The following is a 23,198-nucleotide window of genomic DNA, read 5'->3' as shown; positions in this document are numbered from 1 at the left end:
AAGGTGCTTCCTTAGTAACCTATTACTTCTCATTTACATTCTCATTTACCCAGACACTTACATTTACTTCAAAATAAATTCTGAAATGTTGCTGAAAATACAAAATTTCACTCTGACATCTACTTTCTAGATTAATTGACACAGTATATATCAAACCATGGTTTATCAGAGAATTAAACTGAACTTTCTATAACCATAATCTATGGTTTGGGAGGATGGTATAGATTAGTTCATAAACATTTCATTTCTCCCTCAATGTAGCAATAATGGGTAGCAGCATTCCTAAATCAAACTGTTTATTGCAAAAGAAAGGCTATTGCCAATCCTCTGGAAAGGCCTTGCACTAAGAAATGAGTAAGGGAGATTGATAAAAGCAATAAAAATGTATGTGCATATTTCCTCAGCAGCATGAAAAACATTTCAAGAGGGATTGTTCATGCTGGTTAAAAGATACAGCAATGATAATTATGATTTGCCATTATACTTTTAAACAAATTTATTTTTACTGTGTCCCCATAGTTTACATACGCTCTTTATTTTCTTAAGGGTGTACAGTCTTCTGTTGGATGGAATGCATTTAGGCACAGAGAAATGTCACAGGGTGAACTGCAGCTAGTGGCATGGCTCTGAAGGAATTCAGCTCCTGCCCAACCCCACAAACATCCACTGAAGCTCACTTGGCCTCTTCATGGTCTCCTGAGTGAAAATGGGCAACAAGGAACACATTAAGAAAGAGACCAGGACAGGTGGACAGCACACAGTCTTGAGAAAGCCAATGACAAAAGCAGCACCTGCTTTTCGTGGCTCCTCAGTTATGTTCTCTGAAGCCATCTGGAACATTTTTCTTTGGTGCACTGTTCTCTGTGCTGACCTTTTCCCTTCATACCTCCCAGTTGTATGCCAGGACCAAAATGGACAACTGCTGTGCCTCTGGTCTACATCAGAGCACATCGGTCTGAACAATTTCCAACCTCTTTTGAGCATACTTAGCAGGATAGTGCTATGTAGTACAGATCACATCCATTTTCCATGAAGGTAGACCCTTAAGAGGATCAGAAGTTAGGAGGAATGCATAACACTGCTTTTGTCTCATCAAGTTTGGCCACAGTGGAGCTTATTTTTCTAGGGCTCTGCTACAAGGACCAAGAGATCATGAGTGAACCCCACGCATCACATGGAATAAGAGCAAAACTCTCTCTCATGGTTGCCATCAAACATGTGAAGCAGGTTTCGAAGTGAAAAGGTGAAGAAACAAAGCACCCATAATTTGTTATGTTTGGGAAACAACAAGTCTCATGTATTTAAGCCAATCATAACTGCAGGGTTTTGGACTTGAAACTTGATTCACACTTCATGTAGACTTGCAGTTGGGAGCAACAGAATGCTTGCACTGTGGGGAAGGAGCCTTGTGATAAGACCTATTTTAAAAAAAGTTCCTTTTCAGAATATAAGTATTATTTAATTCAAAGCCCTTTCTGGAACTGGCACAGTTGCATGATTTTCTTTTAAAAATCTCTACAGCATAGCCATGCTTAACTTTTCACAGCAGGATGTAAAGAAAGAGAAAATACTGAAGAAACCCTACAGTCAGCTATAGCTTGTAGGAAAGTCAGTATAGCACAGAGTTCACAACCTCAAAATTTAACCTTTATTGTCACAAATGGCCCAATCAGATTTCTCCTTCATTTCGAAACCTCTACATACACTTCAAAGCAGCATGACAGTGATTGTCTCTGCCCACAGCTACAGTAAGGGTGGTGGTATTTACTTTCCTACAAACTACCTAACTAGCTAGTCCTAGCAAAATAACCCTCATCCACCCTGCAGTAAGTTCAGCATGTCTGGGGACACCACATAGTATTAAACGTTTGGAGAGAGGCTACAGAGTGCCTATGGGTCAATTTTAAAGTCTTACAAGAAATTATGACAGACTAAGGCCTTAAAATAGCTACTAACGAATAAATTGCCATCCACCCCATCATTAAAGTGCATAATAGTGCAGAGATCCACTTCTCAAAGTAAGCAAATGAAGTTTCTAGTCTGTTTTCCAGAGTTCCTGGTACTCAGGACTTACAAGATGTCTCTTTTCACTGAGTGGAAGCTCCACTTCCCAGGCTCTTAGACCCCATTAACTAAGCTCTTTTCCAGGGCTCAAGGAAACACATGCTCTGCTGAATCTCAAAAGCCCTTGCAAAAACAAAAGAAAGCTAGATGTCCTTCCAGGTAAAAGTGATTAATTGCTTCCTACAGTCTTGTTACAGAAGATACACATATCCTAAACCAGGTATTATTCAAGGAATGACATGAACATTGTGTATGTTAACATGCCACATATACCTGGCACACCAGAGGAAATCGGGGATGGGATTTTATGCTCACTCCTTAGGCTATTACGGTTCTCACCTTTATCAATTCAGAGACACAAAACCAAAATAAGTTTTCCTCTTTTATCTTTCTAAATATTAGTTCTCCAGACTGTTTGTTCAGGAAAGCATTTTCTTTGGGAGACAAAGATGATCAATTTTTTACTCCATGCTATACTGAACACTACCATTTTTCAGGTTGTTCTCCTCCATGTAAATGACAGTACTTTTTAACTGCCTCAGTAGTTTAAAAGTGGTTTCAGTTCAGAGTTTCTTATCTGTAACATTCTTGTATATCTGAAAAAGCTAAGTTGTTTTTAGAAGACAACAAATTTAACTTACAAATAATTTAACTTACAAAGTTTCCTCTGGCCTGCTCCTTAGTGATGCAGGAACATATCTGATCTCCTGAGCCAGGGTTGATGTTATAACTGTATTTTTTGCACATCCCTGAGGGAAAAAAACCCAACAATTAGTTGAACTCGTAGGGGCCACCACACACAGCAAGAATGAATGCATTTGCAGAAAAGCAGGACTGAACTACTTCTTCAGCAAGTTTGCTAAGGTTGTGGAACAAGCCATGCAGAGAAGACAGGCCAGTATCTACACAAGGTCGGAGTGTAGCCCTACAATCACAAGGCAGCCTTGCTAATCACCACAGTGGTAACACAACCATCCTAGCATACCTTTCTACAGCCTCTGAGCTCAACACCTACACCTGTGCAAGGGTGGTGCTTAGCTAATTCAGCTTCTTGAGAGCCAAAAAGCATCCGTTAAAGAAATCCTTCTTTCTTCAGTGCAGATAAAACCCATTAAATTAATTTGTCCAGTTCAGTAGCAGCTTCTATCACACCATTTCCACCAAATTTAGTGCTACTCTCTTACATACAGACTAATTCTCTCCCAGCCCCTTGCTAAAACAGGGATAAGAAAACTTACTTTTCAATTTGCCTGGACTAATAGGTACAGCTCCTGGTCTCTGTGTCTAACATAATTAGCACAAAGCATGGGAATGAGTTCATACCACAAGCTGAAACCAAGACCTCTCAAACTCCTGTCACAACACCAACTCTGAATTGGTGAGAATGTTTTCAGTTAATGGCTGAGTTAGGCTGGATTTCAGCTGAAGATCTGTGGAGGAAATGCTGAGTAGCTTGTTAGAGCTACTGTATCCAAACTCTCAATGATGGTTAATTGAAATTAAACATATGTATTTTGCACATAAAAAATCTATGTTAGAAGAGCAGAAAAGCTATAGAATTTAGGATTAGGAAACCCTAACATCAAAGTTACTTGGCACTTATAAAGAAAAAAACAGTAGTTCATGAAGGCTGATCTCAGCGTTATCTTTATCGTTTGAGTTCTATCAAACCATCAGCTTTCTATCTATGACAAACCAGAGTTCTATCAATGGAGCAGCTTTCTCCCAAAGGCCAAACAAATAATGAACAGGAAGCCTGAAACTGTAAGCATCAATACTGCTTGAATAGGGACACTTTAAAATACTATTGGAAGTGCGTATGCCACCATGTAGGAAGCCCCTCATTTTGATTCTGATATAATTAAAAATACATTTTAATAAAAATATTTATAAAAATATGTTTTCATCCTATACAAATACGATACTGATTACACATACAGGGAGTAGCCTTGTTCTGGGAAGATGATGTGCCATGCTTGCACAGCCCTATTTCACACAATACTTTCAACCTTCAGCAACACTAGAAGTATATTAAGATTTGCTGTTTTCAGCAAATGCCTTTATGTGCCTTTTATATTCACAACCTGCTGCTCTGATCTATGTTACTTGAAAGTTAAGTGCATTTTTAATGGTCTGCAGCTGATTTATGTAACTCTGATCAAAAGACAAACTTTGCTGAAAATTTGAATTCTTCATAGCCATACTGCAGAAGTTTTATCCTGTGCCACACGCTGAAGTGAATACAGACTGACAAACATCTGAGTAGCTGAAGTTTCCTTCTTAGGTACCAGACTTAAATTCTCCCTACAGAGGAAACCAGGACTTTAGTCTGTAACTTCCAGTCTTCACTGGGAATGCTCCCTGAAACAGATTTTTAAATAATTTACTGAGCAACTCGTACAGTCTTGCTGCAAATCACTAGTGCCACATGCTGAAAACTGCTGACAGCTATCCAACTAACAAAGACATGCTGGCACAGGTTTCAGGACAATATACTAGACTGGCAACCCTTTTAAAACTGGTATTTTGAAGTTTCACATTAAAAGACCTGAGGAAAAACAGAATCTCATCCCATGGTGAGAAAGCACCTGCCACCACAATCTTCAGGCCTGCCAAGTCATGTTCTCAGCTCACGAGACTCACACACCTGACATCCATGTCCTTCTCCCTGCCAATACCCAGCTATCACTGGACCTCACACACAAATCTTGGAGGTCTCTGGCATCTCTCTGGTCCTCTAAGTCACATGCTGAAGGATGTGGCTCTCCTGGTAGCAGTGTTCCTATATGCCATGTGGTCAGAAAGCAAGAGTGCAATTGTGGTGCCCTGCCAGGATGGAGGAACGAGAGCTAGTTACCAGGGGCCCATGCCCTCAGGAGGCTCACTTGAAAGCACACACATCAGCTGCACCCCATCTCTTGCTGTCACATCATGTTGCACCCACATGACTAAACCTGTGTGACCCCATGCAAAGGCACACTAAGGAGAGTCACATATCAAGGGAGAAGTAAGCTGAGAGCTCTGCGTCTTATTCCAGCTTACCCTGCACTATAATGCCAACATTAAAAAGTTGGACTAAGAACATGCAGGTCCCCTGATGGGCAGACGTGCTAAACTGGCACCTGGGTTCTTCTTGAAAGAAGACAGCATACAAGCTTTAAATAACCTACCCAGAAACCAAACCTCTGGGCTATTCATATCAGACATGAATAGTTGGACACACTCTGTGACACAGGCTGAAAGTCTAAAAAGGGATAAAGTGCTTTGTGAGAGGGGTCAGTGCTGTGTCAAACTTCTGGTCAGATCCTGCAGCTTGGCTTTACAGACAGTATCACCATCACATGTAGCAGGACAGAGGAATACACATAACCATAGCTCTTTTAACAGGAGTCTTTACTATCCAAATACATAGACAGCCATCTGGCAGAAATCACCTTCAGGGCTTGTACATGGTGTTTACCAGCTGTCAGAGGACCACTTCTGAATGACTAATCAGCCAAGAGGAACACACCTATAAGCAGTTCTTCCACTTCAGATTTGTACCTTGGATATAAAAAAATTATTTAAAGAACAAGTACATGCCAATGGCACAGGAAAAGCTCTGAGAAAAATTAGGACATTTGCATCCAAGGGCTGCATTAACAGGTAGTTTTCCACATGAAGTCCAGCACACCTAGACCTGGTGGAGAACACTCTTCCACAGCAACAAATGCTCCTGCAGACATAATAGGAATAATGATGCCCTAGCTCAGTAATATACATAGAAGGTTTTAGGTGACTTGTTTGACAGAAAAAAATGTATGCAATGGGATTTTTTTTCTCAGTTCCTTTAAAAATTCTTTTACTTGCAGTGGGAATGAAAGACATATATAAATTCTAAAAAAAGGATAATTCCTTTTATATGGTTCTTCTGACCTCAGTATACTTGTACAGCCCTCATGTCTGGAGAACAAGTACTCCTCAGATGAACAACAGGAATATTAAGTTTGACCAAAACTAAAACAAATTTTATTTTAAACTGTCATACCCACAGAGCTTCACTTAAATGCTTTTTCTTCAGTTAACCTACAACTCCCTTATTTACTAACTGTGTATCTTGCAAGGCCATGGACTTTTTTTTTTTAAGCAAGATAATGCTTTAAATTATGTTCACTGTAGTAAACATGTTAGATATTGTTCCCAACAAAGCAGGCACTGAAGTGAATACACATTCTTTCCAGCTGTAGCAATGACCTAACAACACTGGAAATCATAAAAAAAAACCCAACACGTAAATGAGTGACTCAAAAGACACTTCAACCAAATCAATTTGTAACAAAGCCCAAGTGTCATGGAATCCTCAGGTCAGGGCAGTAAGACATTGTATGGGAGCCCACTGACTTGGTATCTTTACATCATGTTGGCAACACTTCCAGAGTGGTGGATATTGCTGGTGCTGGGTATGACAGGGGGATACCATGTTTTTCAGTGTAACATACATACCTCTAGCAGTTTGGAGTCTCAAAGGAATAAGTTTACCACTAACCACACAATATGAGAATAGAGGAGCTACTAATTTGGGAGAATTTACACCCAATAACATACAGCAAACCGTATTCCTCTCCTGAACCATTAATACAAAAGGTCAGGAAGGACAGAGAGGCCAATTACTAGTATAGGAGATGACTGTAACAAAGAAAAAGCATCACCATTAAGAGGGGGGAAATCAGAATTAGAGACTAACCCTATGACTATACCCACACAAGGAATGGAGGTGCAGGGACCAGACTGTGCTGGGAAGGGATACATCACTTACACCGCTGTCACTTAAGCCTGGCCACGCTGTGTCTTTGTTAAGTCCCGTTAGGCTGCTGCAAGAAAAGCACAATCCCAAACTGGAAACAACATCTAGAAGGTGGCCATGAATGCATTTGCACTCTCTGCCCTCCTGCAGTATATATTTCTACTCTGTTTCCTGCAAACACATGCCAAAAAAAAAAAAAAAGAAAAAAGAAAAAAAGGGTTCTTAATGTCCCATTTTTTACAACCACCCTTCTTTCCCCAAAAAACAGTATGAAAAAATGTCAGTCTTTGCTGCTGTTTGAGGCATTTCCTGATCCCAGGAACTGACACTCGAAACCCAGACAAAGTTTGCCTTTCTGTGGCTTACGGCAGGATCTACCATCTTTCAGCTCCCTTATCACTTTACCCTGTGCGTGGGTGGTAGGATATGTCCTGCCAGATCTTCCTGCTGCAACAAAGCCACCGAGACTGTAAACTGGGTGACCAGGCATCCCTGTGAATGAAAATTTCCCTGTCAGCCTCCTGCCGGTTAACAGACCAAGGTGGTGGGCTCACCCTGGAGCCTCCACCAGACCAAGGAGGGCACTCCCTGGGAGGCTCTACCTGATGGGACCTCGCAGGCATGCCCAAATCTCACCTCTGGGCATGCAGATTCAGTAATTCCTACCAAACTCTGTTTTACTTCTTTCCTCTCAACTGCCCCTGCATGGTCCTCTCCTGCCTACTCTGGTACGAGATCAGACTCCCAAACGAAAAATAGTACAAGTTTTCGGGCTGCAACTGGTTTTGTAAGGCGGGTGCGCCTGGCTGAAAGAACAGCCAGCCAGCTCTCTACATTGCCAGTTATGCTTGGAGAGGCAAGCCTCCTTTCAGGCAGGCCCATCTATAGGAATAGCTGTTCCTGTAGTGCCATCTTCTGGTTTGGGTTGTAGGAACAATATGGGAAAATGGGACTGATCAAAAGATTTTTTTTTTTATCTGTTAAAAAGCATTACAACAGGTTTAGAGTATGGATCAATATGCAGAAACAGCTAAACCATGCGATTTCTCTCAACAGATTATGTACAATTCACCTCCCAGTAAATTATTAGTTTTAAAATGACAAGGTTTTGAAAAATATCTTCTGGGCTGATTTGCTTTGTGTTTTGAGCCATTACAATCTTGCTTTTCAGTTTTTGTTTTATTCCCAACAAACATCAAGGCTCAAAACTCACTTTTTGCTTACACTTTTTGTGCAACCTCATGGTTCTGGAAGGTAACACCTGATGGTTCCCCAACACCATGTGGGGAGTAAGGAAAGCATATAAAATCCCATCAATGGGGATTGTATATCGTTTTAACCCAATCCTCATCACAATGGTGATCAGTAACATCTATTTTCTAGTCAGTTTGTATCTCAGGGTTTTGTTGGTAAAGGACGTGGACAGGACCTCCTTTCTCAGTGAAAGATGCTGCTATACATCTCAAAACTTTCCCAAATGGTTGATTCAGGAAAGTAGTATCTGTCAGGGCTGTCCTGTGCACCAGGGTGGCCACAGGAGCTGAAGGGAGGAAGAACTACAAGCAGACTGTTACATCTTTATGCTCTCCCCCACCTCCAGTGGTTTTCTCTTCCCGAGAGTAATGCTTTCTCCATGCTTTGGAAAGCCCGAGCATATAATAATCATAAACCACCTAGGGAAGCGGCCCTCCAAAAAAAAAAAGGGGGGGGGGGGGGAGGGGCAGGAAATAAGAGTGCTAAAAGATTTTGGTGTGCAGGTTACACAGATTAAACCCCACCGACATCAGGAGGCCGTGGGGCAGCCTTCTCACAGGGGCGGCCACTGCCGCCGTCTTGCCGCCAAAATGGACCCTGAGGCGCAGGCCCGAGGGGAGGGCAACCCCGGTTCCCCCTCTTGGTCCCTGGCCAGGGCTGGGGCTGTCAGCCCACCCCCCACCCCCCAAACCGTGACAGCCTCGTCCCTGAGGGACGCCCCGCTGCTGCCGCCCCTATGGAGGGAGGACGAGGCCGCGGCAAGGCTGGGAGCGGCTCACGCCCAGCGCCATCACTCCCCACCCGAGCACATCATCTCCCTCGCCCTGGCGGCCGCCTCACCCTCTCCGGGAGCGCCTGAGTCACCTTTGCTCCCGCTCCCCTCTGTAACGTGGTTTCAAAACTACATTAGAATAATAATTATAACAACACAGGTGTCTCATCATAATCCTCTTGTAAGTCTAGGTGTATCAGAAGAGATTTATATCTGCCTAAGACGGGAGCAGGGGCGACTACAGGGATGTGTGTTGCAAGAGGCTTTGGGCAGCAGCCATCCTTCCACTCGCCAGGCAGGGCGAGGAGAGGAGCCACACTGACAGAACCGAGAAGCTACCACTAAACGACCCCGAAAGAAAACGAGGAGAACAAATTAATAATAACCAACCCACAGGCTTTACAACGTGCCGCCGGGACGGGGCGAGGATCGCGCCGCCCGCCGCCGGCCGAGCTGCGGTGCGCGGTGCCTCGCTCCGCCCTGTCCCGCCGCGGCGCAAGATGGCGGCGCGGCTGCTCCGCCTGCGGGGGTTGCTGCGGGCCGCGGGCCCCCGGCCCTTCTCTGCCCAGGCGAGGTAAGCGGGGCCGGCGGTGCTGCGCTTCGCCGCGGTGCTGGGGTTGAGGCGTGGGTGGAGAGGCGGGTGTTTGCCGGGCGGAGCGGAGGCTACCCGGCAGTCTGGGGTGGGGGACCCCCGCCGCGGCGCACCGTGAGGGTGGGCGTGCGCCCCCGCGCTCGGCGCGGAAGGGGTTTGTATGTCTGGGGGCTCGTCTGCGTGGGGGTGTACGTGTTAGTGGGGTTGCACGTGCTCTATGTACACACACATATATATATATATATATACACACATATCGATATGAATATATAGCTGTGGTGGATATACCAGTATGTATTTGGAGAGATGCGGATGCGCGCTCTCTAAGTGTGTAGCAGGAACGGTAGACGCCTGTGCCTGTAAATACATATATATGCACTCATATATAGGCGCGTGTGATACACGCCTGTGCCTGTAAATATATACATATATAGGCGCGTGTGTGTCTGTGTGCAGTTGTGTCCCCGTTGCAGGAGGCAGCTGGGGTCTGGGCGAGCAGCTGGCCCCCCGAGCGGCCCGGGCCCGGCAGGCCCTGCGTGCCCCGTGACGGGGCCGACCTTTGCTCCACTTCCCGTCCACGCGCCGGGGACGCCGAGCCCCGTGATGGGCCGGGCGCGACCTTGGCCGTGCACGGCGGTGACCCGCGGGCCCGTGGCAGGGGGCGCGGGGGGGGGGGCAGCACGGCGGGGGGCTGCCGCCTGCCCTGCCCTTCCAGCGGTGCCTGCCGGGGCTGCGGTTGGCCTGCGGGAGCAGCCCGGCCCTCCCCGGGGTGCCAGGGGGCTGCGAGCCGCAATTAAACAAAAGGGGTGTGTGTGTGTCTAAATAAACCTCGGTACCATCCGAAACAGCTTCAAAATTAACGTGGAGCTTTTGGGAGAGTTGCTGCGTGCCTGGCGTGGGAAGCCTGTGTTTAAGGGTAGGGAGTACTGGAGTTGCAGAGCCCATTTCTCCCAAAGATTGCTAAAAGTAAATAGTCTGTGTTTCAGGGGCCTTTAATCCTTTGCACCAGGAAGAGCGTCAGTAACTTCATGTGGCAATAAACAAAAGCCTTTGTCTCGGTAGTGGAGTAAATAAGCGTAGGCTTAGCTGGGCTCTGTGGGACTACGTGCAGTTCCTGCGCAGTGCTGAGAAGCGACAAAATAGCTGGAGAAAGGAACAGCAAATGCATTTTCCATTTAATATAGCCTAGATCTGTATTTATAATTCCTGATGATTTTTGGCAATAAAATAGAGGCAAGTCAAGATCTCAATGTGTAAATGTAAGAAGTGAATTTTCATTTCAGCCCTAAAATAGTACACTGACTTTGATGTTCTAAACCCCTACAAAAGCTTTAAACCCTTCGCTGTTAATTTGCAATTATACTTCTCTTGCATGGTTTCAACTGCTGACAGTTACCACTCTTAGAGTTCGTATTTTTTGTTAAAGCAGCATTATATTTTCACATATATTTTTATCAGAGTATTGGGAGGGTTAGCCTTCCTGTACAACAAAAACAGCATAAATTAGAAGAAATCAGATAGCATTATTTTCAAGGTTGGAACTATGCACATATATGTAATAATGCAGAGTATAATACTGCCCGCGGAGCATGCAGATCCATATTGTAGTCATTTTTATTTTGAGTGTGTGAATTTTCAGTGTCATGGATTTGCAATTTTGGCACTTTTGGGGGGCATGTACAGAACAAACAAACACACAAAAAGTGTACTTGTTCAAAAAGTTACCCCCTCAGTTTAAATTGAGCTGAATTGCATTTTGGAAGTTGCGTGGCAGGGGGAGAAGGCAGTGACTTTTTTAGCATCTCTAAAGAACAGAAACCTTATCCTCTTACCTTTGTATGTCTTACTATTGTTTTTAATTTGTTTGAAGCATTAAGGACAGACCGGTCTTGCTTTACTTCCTTTCACAGCCCAGCAAAGTTATATGTTAGTTCTTTATCGTGAATATGCTTTGGACCCAATAGTGTGCTAGATTTGGAATGTGAACTATGTTTAACACCACAGGTGTTTCCTTTCTTTTAAAAGCATTATGTAAATGGAGGTGTCTGTGTCCTAACAGATCCTTTCATTTGTCTTTTTTTAGTCCTCTGCAAACTGAACAGCATGGCACAAAGCGCCAAGAACCATCTTCTGCTAAAAGTTTGATTGATATAGGCACTCGGAGGATCTTTTCATCAGATCATGATATCTTCAGGGACAGCGCCAGGAAGTTCTTTCAGGAAGAAGTGCTGCCTTTTCATGCAGAGTAAGATACCTCTTAAATACACTGGTTTGCCAAATAGAGTATATTTTTTCCCCAAAAATGCTTTTTGGGGTATCACTATTAACATGACAGGATGAACAGGATATTTGTTTTCATTTACAAGCTTTCTATTTCCAGTTTACTCAATTAAAACAAACTTGCCTGTGAAAATCATGTGAAAAAATCACACATAATCAAAATTCATTGCTTTTTTTGAGTGCCAATGTAGGCAATCTGGTGTCCTCGCCTTAGGCCTATGAGCAGGCAAATGCAGTTTGCAGAGTTGCAGCGCAAGTATCCCTGCTAGGTATTAACTGTGACACTGAAATCTGGGGGTTAGAGTTAGGGAGCCAATTCAGTTCCTACGCTGTTGTACTGCTGTCATCCAAAATAGCATTGATGTTGTGTCTAGGTTGCATTGCAGTAGATTTTGTAAATGCAGTACACGTAGGATGGTAAGCTGAATTATGTATTACCAAGAAACTTGCACAATGTATCTTTGTTTAATTTTTTTTTTCTTCTGTGGAAGTAGGGGTCTTCATGAAGTAGAAGTGTCATGCTTCCATTGAACTAGAGCTGGAGGGTGTTTTTCACCCTTATTTAGCTATATCAAATCACGTTATAGTTGGGAAAGGAAAATAAATGAACTCGGAACATGTTTTTGAACAGAAAGCATTAAGCTGCAGTAGTGTCTTAAGCAATTTTTACTTTACTTGAAAAACATTCCTGCAAAAACGCCGGGGGGTAGTGAAGGGCTTATTCTTAAATCACGCTGCTAGATGAGTTTTCTGATGCAGCTCACAGTGTGTATCCACAAACAGTTGAGATGGCACAATTGAGTGGGTGGGGTGTTGTGGCTCTGGGGCAGAAATTAACAGCAGGAGGCAATGGAAACAGCTTACATCAGGATTGTTGCTAACTATTTTTTTCATCCTCAAACCATGACCTCAAAGTAGTATGCTTTTCCACTGTACAATCATATTCCATCCACAAAACCAGATGTTCTTCCTCATCTTCTGTTAGAATGACTTCCAGTACAGGCTTGTGAACAGGTACTGACTCGGCGCGAGGTTACTGAAGATCCTGTTTGCTAGCTTGCTGACACAAGTGTTTCCTAGAGAGACTGGAAGAAGTATGACTTGTGTTCTTGCATCATTTCAGCGACCTATGAACCATTCTGTTCTCACGCCTTTCAAGTAAACAAGGAAGCTTCAGGCATTGATTGGCTGGGCTGACATGAAGAGGCAAATGTACCATCAGTGAATGCAGTTGTGCATTATTGTGAGGAGGAGAAGCTTTGATGATGGGTGAAGCAGAGACAGGAGTAGCCCTGAAAGTGATGGGAGGGAAAAGCAAAGATATTTGCAAGAGAGATTGGTTTTAAGATTTCTGGTGTAGGAGCAAAAGCTCTGGGAATGAGCTTAAATATGTAGGGTAAGATACTTTATGAACTGTGGGTAGAGTGCTGTGGTATAGCTCTGCTGCACACAGGTGTGTCAGAGGAGTGTCTCCGATACAATCTGTGTGCCATACAACTTTAAAATTATGGTTTAAAAAGAAAAAAGACAAAAAGCTGGGCTATTAATGGCCATCCAGCTTTCTGTTGAGTTTACAAACTCAATAGAGGCACTATTTTTCCAAGAATAAGTGATTCTTGTGGTGTTAAAGTTTGCAGACTGTCAGCAGATAAGCCTCAACTATTTATTTACAAACTTGAAACCACTTTAAAGCAGTAATTTACCAGCTTACAGTACTGGCTTGTAATAAGTGCACAGGACTGATTTTGATACAGAATTTGTTAACCTGTTAACACTTCATTCTCATAAAGCAGTTCTCATTGGTAGAGTGGAAATCTTTCACAAAAGATGCTGATGTATTATACTTATTCTGTACATGAGGAAAATGGAATGTCAGGAAGATAAAGACCTGCTTGTAATTATCCAGATGGTTGTGGCTAAATCTCCTAAATACCAGGCTGGTACTCAGACCAATAGGCAGCACTGCCTTTCATAATAAGTCTGAAAGAGATGTCAGGCTATATGTTGGAAGCCGGAGTTCAGACTTCTTACGCAGTTATTAAGCTTATTGTTAAGCCACCACTTCTTAGCTGTGAAATACAGTTGTCTGTGTACCCTGCACATTGTCTGTTGGCAAGACTGAAAGTGTCTTCCTATGCAGTGAAACCTGGCTGTGGGTGTTCTAGTGTGAAGCAGCAGCCATGACAAATAGTAGCACATAGAGGCTTTAATGCGTGACTCCGTTCTTGTGTTCATTTTGCAGATGGGAAAAGGATGGCCAGGTGAGCAGGGAGCTCTGGGAAAAGGCTGGACAGCAGGGTTTGCTGGGTGTTGCTATTGCTGAAAAACATGGAGGCATTGGAGCAGATATTCTCTCTTCAGCTATAGTCTGGGAGGAGCAGTAAGTACTACACTTCAGGAAAAATTTTGGTGATGTTATGAAGAGACTGTATTTATTTTCCATAAGATGTTCTCGTTATGGAATATGTTTGTTTAGAGAAAATGGTCCTATCTTACTTGTGGAAAGGATAGTTTAGACATATGTAAATCCCTCCTGTTTTAAATATTCCAGATGACTTTTTAATTACTAAATGTCATTGTACTCCATGGTTAGGACTTTGTGGCTGGGGGAAGCTTTTTTGTTGGTCTAGTAGGTTATATACGCATTTGACTGTGAAAGTACATTCTATAAATAATAGTACAAGTGCCACAGGCTCAAATTGTCTCAGACTTCTGTGTGGTGGGGTTTTCTTCATTGTTTGGTATATGTTGTAACAGTGTGCAGTTCAGTGTTGAAATCTTTGTAGTAATTTTTTTCTCACTCCCCAAGGATGTATGTTAACTGTACAGGCCCAGGATTCAGCCTTCATTCAGATATAGTCATGCCCTACATTGCAAACTATGGCTCTGAAGAACAGATTAAACGCTTTATCCCTGAAATGGTTGCAGGCAGGTGTATTGGAGCTATTGCCATGACAGAACCTGGGGCTGGCAGGTAAGCTAAATATTGAAATAATGGTCTCGACAGTATGTACTCTTTATTTATTTATGAGTGAAAAAATGCTGAGCCTACTGGTTATATGGTCATTTCAGTGACTAGACAAATCCTAGATCAGGTGGGACTTCAAAAAAGCATGTTACTTATAGATGACAGATTTATCATTTTAAGATACTTGCTCAAGAATCCATTTCTGTATTGGCTCACTGTGGGCACATATGCTTTGTATTTGCTTTTATAGTTACTAACTTGCTTGTCACGTGAATATACTTTTAATATGAAACATAGTCAGGAGAAAATTACATATTTTTGTAAAGAGGGCTTGACTTTGCTATTAGCTTTTGTTTGGAAGAGAACACTTTATTTTCTTTCCTCTGAACCCTTTCAGAGAAATGTTCCTCCTTGCCTGTCATTACTGAAGGGCAGACAGCACATGTTTGGAGTAGACACGGCCGACCTGGCCAGTTTCCCAAACAGAGAAGGACAGGTGAAGAGCAAAACCTGTTGGTGTCATGCCTCTACAAATGGTAGATGTTGCCAGTGGCTTTTTACAGAGCCTCCTGATCAGGGTTGAGCCTGCTTAGAGGATGTGGTTTTGATTGGTGTTTGTCACCTAAAGCATATTGGGGTAAGGGGATGCTGACCCACTGGGGCCAGTGCTTGTATTACACCACCTTCCACAAGCAGATTATGTTAAAATGGGACTTTTATTCTTGTACAATTGCATAGATTTATCATCCCTTTCCACAGCTTGTGGTTTCTGTTACACTCTGAGCTATTTCACTGTGTTTCCCTATCTTCATATGTGTTTTCACTGATCTTATGCTTGGACTGTATAAAATCTACCTTATTTTTTACTGGGTGAAATTGAAGATAATAAATTTTAGCTTCTGGAATGTTTTTTTGAAGGACCTTTTGAATTTTGTTTTAGTGACTTGCAGGGAGTACGAACTTATGCGAAAAAAGATGGAAGTGACTGGATTCTTAATGGGAGTAAGGTAAGTGAATAGACGTATATATTGCTTGTAGGCTTGGAGAACTGAATGCATTTAGGTGGTGAAGAATACACACCGCTGTTAGCATCTTCCCCCGGTCCTTTCACTTTTGTTTATTTTTGTGGGTTATGTTGTGGGGTTTTCTCCCCATTTACTTTAAGAGGACTTAAGATGTTTCTGTTGCTGGAAATTTACAGACCAAATTATGGGAGGGCTTGAGTAGGTTATTTTTGTAGCTTTTAAATAACTATCAAAAGGCTTATTTTCCCTTAAACTGGGAAGAAAAGGAAAAGAAAAAAAAATCCTACATAGTATAAGCAGGACCAGAGCTGTTTTATTAATGAGGTTGAACAACAAAACATATATAGTACCACTGAAATTTTCTGTGGCCTGAGTAAAAACTTGGGTTTCCACAATGCAAACAGTGGAGTCTTTATTCAGGAGCCTGATCATGTTAGAAGGAGGGGGAGGGGAAAAAAAAAAAAAAAAGACTGCATCAGATGCTCTCTGTGTGTTGTCAATTTGTTGCAAAGCTGGCAGCATTAACCTCTTCTTTCATTGCCATAATAAAAAAGGAGGAAGACGGAAATAGTGTTCAGATGGAAGTGTGGGTTCAACATGTTTTTTTTTAAAGCTATGAAAAGACTTAATCTTCTTTCTCCCCCTCTTCTTTTGTACTTCTGATGATGACATGGTACTGATACAGCCTTCTGGCCGTTAGCAGAATTTCAAGTGCTGAGAATGTGTGCAAATAAATATGTACACACAGATGTTCAAAAGGATACTTGCTTATGCTGCACAAGCCAAGCAGGACAGATAGCTCATTTCTTTTGCTGGAGTAAAGATGGATCACTTTGGCAGGTTCATGAGTCATTTTACAGAATTATAGTAAGCAGTTGTGACAAGAAGCTGTTGATAGTTTTGCATGTTGTATGTTGCTAATTTAGGCTCTAGAAAAAGAGAAGCTCTGTGTTCATTTACTATGTACATTTTGATACCATATTCCTTCTTCCTCATAGGACAGATCTATGCATTAACTTCTAGTCCACACAATACTTCTCAAAATAATGCCTACTTTAATAGACGTTGTTCCAAAACACTTAATTCAGAAAGCTTACAGTTCTGCTGGACATTTAAACCTTGCCTTTCAATTCACCTGTGAAAGTATCAATGCAATTTTTCTTTCTGCTGCTTGGTGATCTCTCTTAACTTCTGTCCACCTAGCTTGTTGCTTTATTCCAAGTTGCATTTTTTACAGGTATTCATCACTAATGGTTGGATGAGCGATGTAGTGATCGTGGTTGCAGTTACAGACCGGGAGGCCCGATCTCCTGCTCATGGAATCAGCCTTTTTCTGGTGGAAAATGGAACAAAAGGTTTCATCAAAGGACGCAAGCTGAACAAAATAGGCCTGAAAGCTCAAGTGAGTTTGTACAATTCCTAACACATCGTAGACTTGGAGGAAGTCTAAAACTACTTTAATGGAACTGTGGTGCTATTCTAGTTCTTAGTCTTAGTCAGAACACGTGAAGTATGTATGCTGAGTTTGCCAAGGGAGGTCTGAAGCATTTGATGTGCAGGGAGAGGCTGAGGAAGTGGATTTGTTTGCTCTGAAGAAGCCTGGAGGAATGGGACCTTGTTGATGTCTTCAGCTACCTAACAGTCAGCTGTAGCTATAGTGGAGCCAAATCCTTCTTGGAGGAGCACAGTGAAAGGGAGAGTGGCAAAGGATACAAGTTACATTAGGGAAAATTCTAAATAGGTGTTAAGAAGAAAAATTCACCGTAAAAGTGATCAGATACTGGGACAGGGGCCCAAAGAAGTCGTGGAGCTTCCATCTTTGGAGCTTTGGAAAGCGTAACTGGACAAGGCCCTCAGCTGCTTGTTTTGCTGGAGCTGCTTTGAGTAGGAGATAAACTAGACAATGTCTGAAGGACCCTTCCAACCTAAGTGTGTGTGTTAACTGTGATAACAAGTTAAAATGTACAGTAGCCAGAAACGATGAGGTAAACAAATGGAATGAAGAGATGAGAATGTCAAACTATAAACTGTTGCATTTAAAACCCTCTTAGGACACAGCAGAGCTGTTTTTTGAAGATGTGCGGTTGCCAGCCAGTGCCTTGCTTGGAAAAGAGAATAAAGGCTTCTATTACCTCATGGCAGAGCTCCCTCAGGTAAGAGAAACATGTTTGCAGTCTGTAGGAAGAATACAGAGACAATTTGTGTCATGGCAAGAATCTGCCTTGGTCTTAAGATTATGTGTTTTGGGGAGCCATCTTGGGCTCAGAATTGGGATGTCTGTATGCAATGTTGTGTTGAAACTGCTGCTTTTTAGTTGGAGTACACTGTTCCTAGTGCTAAAAGTGCAATTCTTTAGGCATTGGTAAAAATGTTGATATCACAGCAGCTCAAAGTCGCATCTCTTAATCAACAACCCAGCTGTTGAAGAGAACTTGAGGGTATTTAAAAGAAGATAGGACTGTTTTCTTGTGTACTTCTAGCTTGGAACCACTTTGGTTAGTAAATTAAATATGGCTTGGAGGTCTGTGATGCATTTGGCATTCTCTTTAAAGAAGCAAGCAAGCACTGCAATTCTAGCTTTTTTACCAGCAGAAGTATATTAAAGATATAAGGAACTGTTTATTTGTCCACGTAGCAAAGTAAAGAAATTATTTAGTTGCCAAAATAACCTTGCTAGTGGAAATAACAGTTTACGACTTAGTTTACAGAGTTTCGGAATTATTTGGGAGGACAAAGAGGCAATGTGGTTCCTCAAAACATGACTGTGCTTTGTCAAAACTATGACTTTGTATTTGCCTCATCTGGTAGGGATCACGTTTGTTTTAATTTTATACTGTGACTAAATACGAAACCTGATGAAAGGAAATCTTTTACTGCTTTAAAGAAATAGATGCACTTGTGAACAGCTTCAACATGATGCATCAGATGATTTCAACAGTGCTAGAAGTAATTGTTCTGTACTTAGTTTGTGTTTTTAAAGATGTTACAAGGAAGGAAAAAACAGCCAAGCCTTTTTTGTAGATTTTGTTTTTTCTAGAGATGTCAATTGAAATTGTCAAATACAGTTGTTTAAACCAAGCAGTGAAAGCCAATAATTGAAACAGAATTTGGTGTGATTTTTTCAGTCAGTATGAGTCATGTGGTTGATTGTAGCTATTTTTTGAGTCATGGTGGTGATAGAACATTACCCTGGAAAGGACTTAGAAGTGAGCTTCAGGCAGCAAGGCATTTGTCTCACTCATTAATTTCAGTAATGCAGTGTGTCTGATTTGGGACTTAGTGTGATTTCTGCCTCCCCACCCTTAATGAACAATACTGAACATCTGTGTCCCAATTGTGCATCTGATACAGAGAAATGTAGGACTAATTCAACTGGATTCCATAATTTGTGTTTCAAAAGGAAAGACTGCTAATTGCTGATATGGCTCTTGCTGGTTGTGAATTCATGTTTGAAGAAACAAGGAATTATGTGAAGCAGAGAAAAGCTTTTGGGAAGACAATTGCACACTTGCAGGTGAGTTTGAATGGAGAGACTTTGTATACAGATTCCAGTGTGCGTTTGCTTTATATCTGTGTATGCGAAATAGTGAGCAAATGAAAATCACTGGGCTATTTTCAAAGGACTATTTGCACAGGTTGCACTGTTGCACTGTGGCTGTTGCATGCCTCCATGCCCATCGTTAGTGTCTGAAGAACAAAAATAATCTAAAAATTCAACACCACAAAGGCCTTAGTGTATATATTTTACAGTTCAGAGGTAACTCCCAGCAGTGCTGCTTTTGGAAGTGAGATATGCAGGCAGAAACTATACTGGCTTTTTGCTGCTGCTGACAAAAATATTAGCTTGCATTTTGCTGTCAGAGGTCCTCATCACAGAGTCTATTACACCTGCATGTATTTCTGTATCTGCCTGGAATCCTACAGACTACAGAAGAGCTTGGTGCATGTGCAGGTACTGCATTTCTCTGCACATAATGCATTGCAGAAAATTGAACTTTGATGCTGGTGGGGGCTCCCAGGCAGTGACCTTGCTGTCTGAATGCCTGCAGGGGTGTTTGTATTCAGCTTTATGGGTATTGTAATGAGATTCCTCAGCTAGCAGCTAGCTGGGTATTTAAGTGACTGCACATAAAACTGTTGGGTCATTCTCTGTGAGCGTACCTCACTCCTGACAGTGGTAGTTAATTGTGTTTTGAGACGTTTATGCCTATGCTCTTTAGTTGCAGTCATAAACCAGATGTTGCTTTCCGCAGTATTGTGATGCAGTTTTCCTGAAAACCACATTTAACTGTTAGGACTGAAGCAGACAAAGCTCCTGCATGTTTGGTTTATAGATGGAGGTGACTCATGTGGGTTAGAGGATGTTGTCTGCCTCTTTTTCACTTTTTTAATATAAATTTGAAATAATTTTTAAAAATACCCATTTCAAAGTTTTGAGACTTCCTTTGCAAAATCAGTTCTTTAGTTGTGAATAGTAGCAGAATTGGGCCCTTTAGAGACTGGAATGTTAGGTATCTTCCAGGAAATTAGAATCTTCATCTGTTTTTAAAATTAACATTCAGCAATCCATAATTCTAGATGGAATTTAGTATGTGCAGTGTGCAGCTTTAACACAAAATAAGTGGTTTACCTTTTTTTAATATAGGTAAGGGATGCTTCCTAACTGTGGTTCACTGTGCAGAGACCTCCAAAATAATCTCCTTTTTTAGGCTAGCCCATTGCCAACCACCAGGTGGCCAATAAACTTCATAAAGTATATTATTTTTGCCAATATAAGCCATTCTTGCCTACCTTTTCAGTTTCATTGTTGTTGCTGATGGCTAGAATGTGCATATAATCAAAAATCCTTCCTAATTAGAGCTCTGCCTTGCCCAATTCATTTAGTCAAGCCACAGTACAATGTGTCAAATAAATCTTTTCTTGTAATAGTAGACCAAGTCCATTATATTTATTGTCAAGGGAAGTAAGAAGACTTTTTTAATACATGTTTTTATAACTGTGAGATTAGAAAAAAAAATTCTGTTAGTGAGTGGTGGTTTTATCCCCTCCCTACCAGAATTATAAGAAGATTGTTGAATGGTTGCCTGGTCTGGTTTTATATAACCTTAGCAATGAATTTAACCCCTTATATTGAGAAACTTTTCCAATGTGACAGAACTCAGTGTTGAAAACCTTTCTGATAGGTAGTCTAAAATTTCCTTTGTTTTTGCTTGTGTCTCTTTGCATATGACACAAACTCTGAAGAACTGAATGTGTAGAAAAAGGGTTCAGTAGATGGTGAAATGTTATTAATTGTGGAAATCGGTGGCTGTACAGACTGAAAGGATGTTCCCCCACAAGAGGGAGCTGAGAGTGACAGAACACCCAGTGCCTCCTACTGCCATGGTAGGAATGTTTTTAAGTTGGTCTTGAGAAGGAAAGGGCAGTAATTTTTTCTAATAAGATTTGTAAAGACATAATTGTATGGAAAGTAAGCTGCCTTCTGGTGTACAGAGATGAAGTTATTTGAAGTGGTGGTTTTTAACAGAAATCCTTCTAGAAAATGTTCCATTTTCTGCTTCAAATATCACTTAAAACCTACTAATTCTGCTCTTTCTTTCCTCTGCCTCACCCATCCACTTCCAAATTAAGACAGTACAACACAAGTTGGCAGAAATGAAAACGCAGATTTGCGTGGGCCGAGCTTTTATGGACAACTGTTTGCAGCTGCATGCAGATAAACGTCTGGACTCCTCCACAGCTTCTATGGCAAAGTATTGGTATGTGGTTAAAAGTAATTTGGAAGTGTTACTTGCATGATCTTGACAGGAGTCTAATGATAAAAATGCTGAACTGTTCAGATCTAATGAAAAGATAAAATTACTGTCTGATTAATAATAACATTGTCAGCTTCTAGTAGAGACCACTAGCTTTAACTTTAATCATGTAGTCAACAAAAATCTTAGTTACATTGAAAACTAGTGTTAGTTAAACAGATCAACTTCAAAATAATAGCATGCTTTTAAAATAGGCTTCCATTAATAACAAGATCAGGACTCAACTTAAGGTTCGAGTAAAAGTGAGTATTTCATCGGTGTTTAGACAAAGCTTTGCATTTTACTGTAGCTAATTGTTGTTAGATATGTTTTTTGTTTGTTTATTTTTAATGGGGGGATGTTTGTTGGAAAGCATAGGTTTCTTTCAGGCTCATATGACACTTTTTAGATATTGTTACTTAGCAACAGTTGTTTGGCCCACCCGGTTTTTGAAGCTCTCTGATTTTGGGAAGAAATAGTTGGCTACAACTGTTGCTGTAACTGAGACAAACAGTGCTTTCCTTTATTGGCCAGAACTCCTCCTCCCTCTCCCTGTCCTTGGTAGTGTTATCTGTTAACTTCGGTTTAACTAGAGCAAGCTGGATGGGTAGAGGCATCTAAGATAGTGGCATATGAATTTGTACAGTTTTATTTTGCTTACAGAGAAAGGAGAGAAAAGCACATTGGACATGAACAAACAGTTTCACGGAAGATGCATAGGTTTACAGATTCCAGGCTTCTAAGAATAAGGATTGAGGAAATGAACAGAGAGTACTAAGGGAGTCCAGAAAGAATATTTACAAGGAAAGAAAGGATTTTGATTGGGTTCTATTCCTGGCACTGATTACCTAGAAGTACCAGGTACATAAGCAGAGGCATTCACTTTTGAGGAGGAGGAAGAAACATCTAGTGCCAGCTCAGATACGCAGACTTACTTCCTCAACAAATTTCCCAAAGAGGCATTTGAAACTCCCCCACCTTCCCAACTGTTTAGTGCCACAATTTGTTATGTGTTTCCTCTTTACCTAGTGGAGTCCCTGTGACTCCCTTCCGTAAAACTATCTTAAATGGTATAGAAAGTACTTGAATGTAAATTATGTTATTCCCTAATGTTTCAGGAGACCGTCTCCAGTACGGTCAATGACTTGAGTTAGAGCTTTGAAGGATTTTAAAACATAGTTTGTGCATCTCTTTTCTAATATCTTGTGAAAGGACTTTAGGTTTTATTTGGTGGTGACAGGTTGTATGATATACCTAAACTAATTTGAAAATACATTTAGGAAAGACAGTTGCAGTAACTCACTGCTGCAGGCTTAAAGTTAGTATAATTAAACTGTAAGGATTTAACTGGATGAGAGGATGGTTTGGAGAAAAGGACTCTTACATTCTTACGTTAGAAGCAATGCCACTCTGAAAGTTGTATGCTTAGAAAGCGTTTGGGGGGTGTGTGTGTTATGTCTTTCAACCTTAGCTTGAACTCCCAATGCAGTTAAATCCATATTTTGCAGTTAAATACATATTTTGCCTTTAAATCCATATTTTGCGGTGAGCAATCCTCTTCAAGAATTGCAGTATTTTTTTAGAATTGAAACCCAGAAAATATGAGGAAAATAAATTATCCTTAGGTGATGGTTACACTCAGAGCATTCCAGTGTGCTGTGAGTT

General features: G+C 41.5%; 1 protein-coding gene and 1 long non-coding RNA gene across 2 annotated transcripts in view; one reads left to right on the top strand and one right to left on the bottom strand.

Moving 5' to 3' along the window:
- Positions 1 to 9,318: 9,318 nt before the first annotated feature.
- The window catches only part of ACADL (acyl-CoA dehydrogenase long chain), a 16,930-nt gene continuing 3,050 nt past the window's right edge, over positions 9,319 to 23,198 (top strand). The window contains exons 1-9 of the mRNA XM_040605026.1: positions 9,319 to 9,447; positions 11,549 to 11,710; positions 13,988 to 14,125; positions 14,555 to 14,719; positions 15,654 to 15,720; positions 16,976 to 17,140; positions 17,790 to 17,891; positions 19,139 to 19,252; positions 21,370 to 21,497. Coding sequence (XP_040460960.1) covers positions 9,374 to 9,447; positions 11,549 to 11,710; positions 13,988 to 14,125; positions 14,555 to 14,719; positions 15,654 to 15,720; positions 16,976 to 17,140; positions 17,790 to 17,891; positions 19,139 to 19,252; positions 21,370 to 21,497 — 1,115 coding nt within the window. The 5' untranslated portion in view covers positions 9,319 to 9,373. The remainder of the gene's footprint in view (positions 9,448 to 11,548; positions 11,711 to 13,987; positions 14,126 to 14,554; positions 14,720 to 15,653; positions 15,721 to 16,975; positions 17,141 to 17,789; positions 17,892 to 19,138; positions 19,253 to 21,369; positions 21,498 to 23,198) is intronic.
- LOC121093145 overlaps positions 19,259 to 23,198 on the bottom strand; it is an 18,883-nt gene continuing 14,943 nt past the window's right edge. Inside the window, exon 3 of the long non-coding RNA XR_005829494.1 lies at positions 19,259 to 19,543. This is a non-coding gene — a long non-coding RNA (uncharacterized LOC121093145). The remainder of the gene's footprint in view (positions 19,544 to 23,198) is intronic.

This window comes from Falco naumanni, chromosome 8 (assembly GCF_017639655.2).
Source record: "Falco naumanni isolate bFalNau1 chromosome 8, bFalNau1.pat, whole genome shotgun sequence".
Taxonomy (NCBI): Eukaryota; Metazoa; Chordata; class Aves; order Falconiformes; family Falconidae; genus Falco; species Falco naumanni.
The sequence above is the reverse complement of the archived record's forward strand: the minus strand, read 5'-3'. Positions and strand labels throughout refer to the sequence as shown.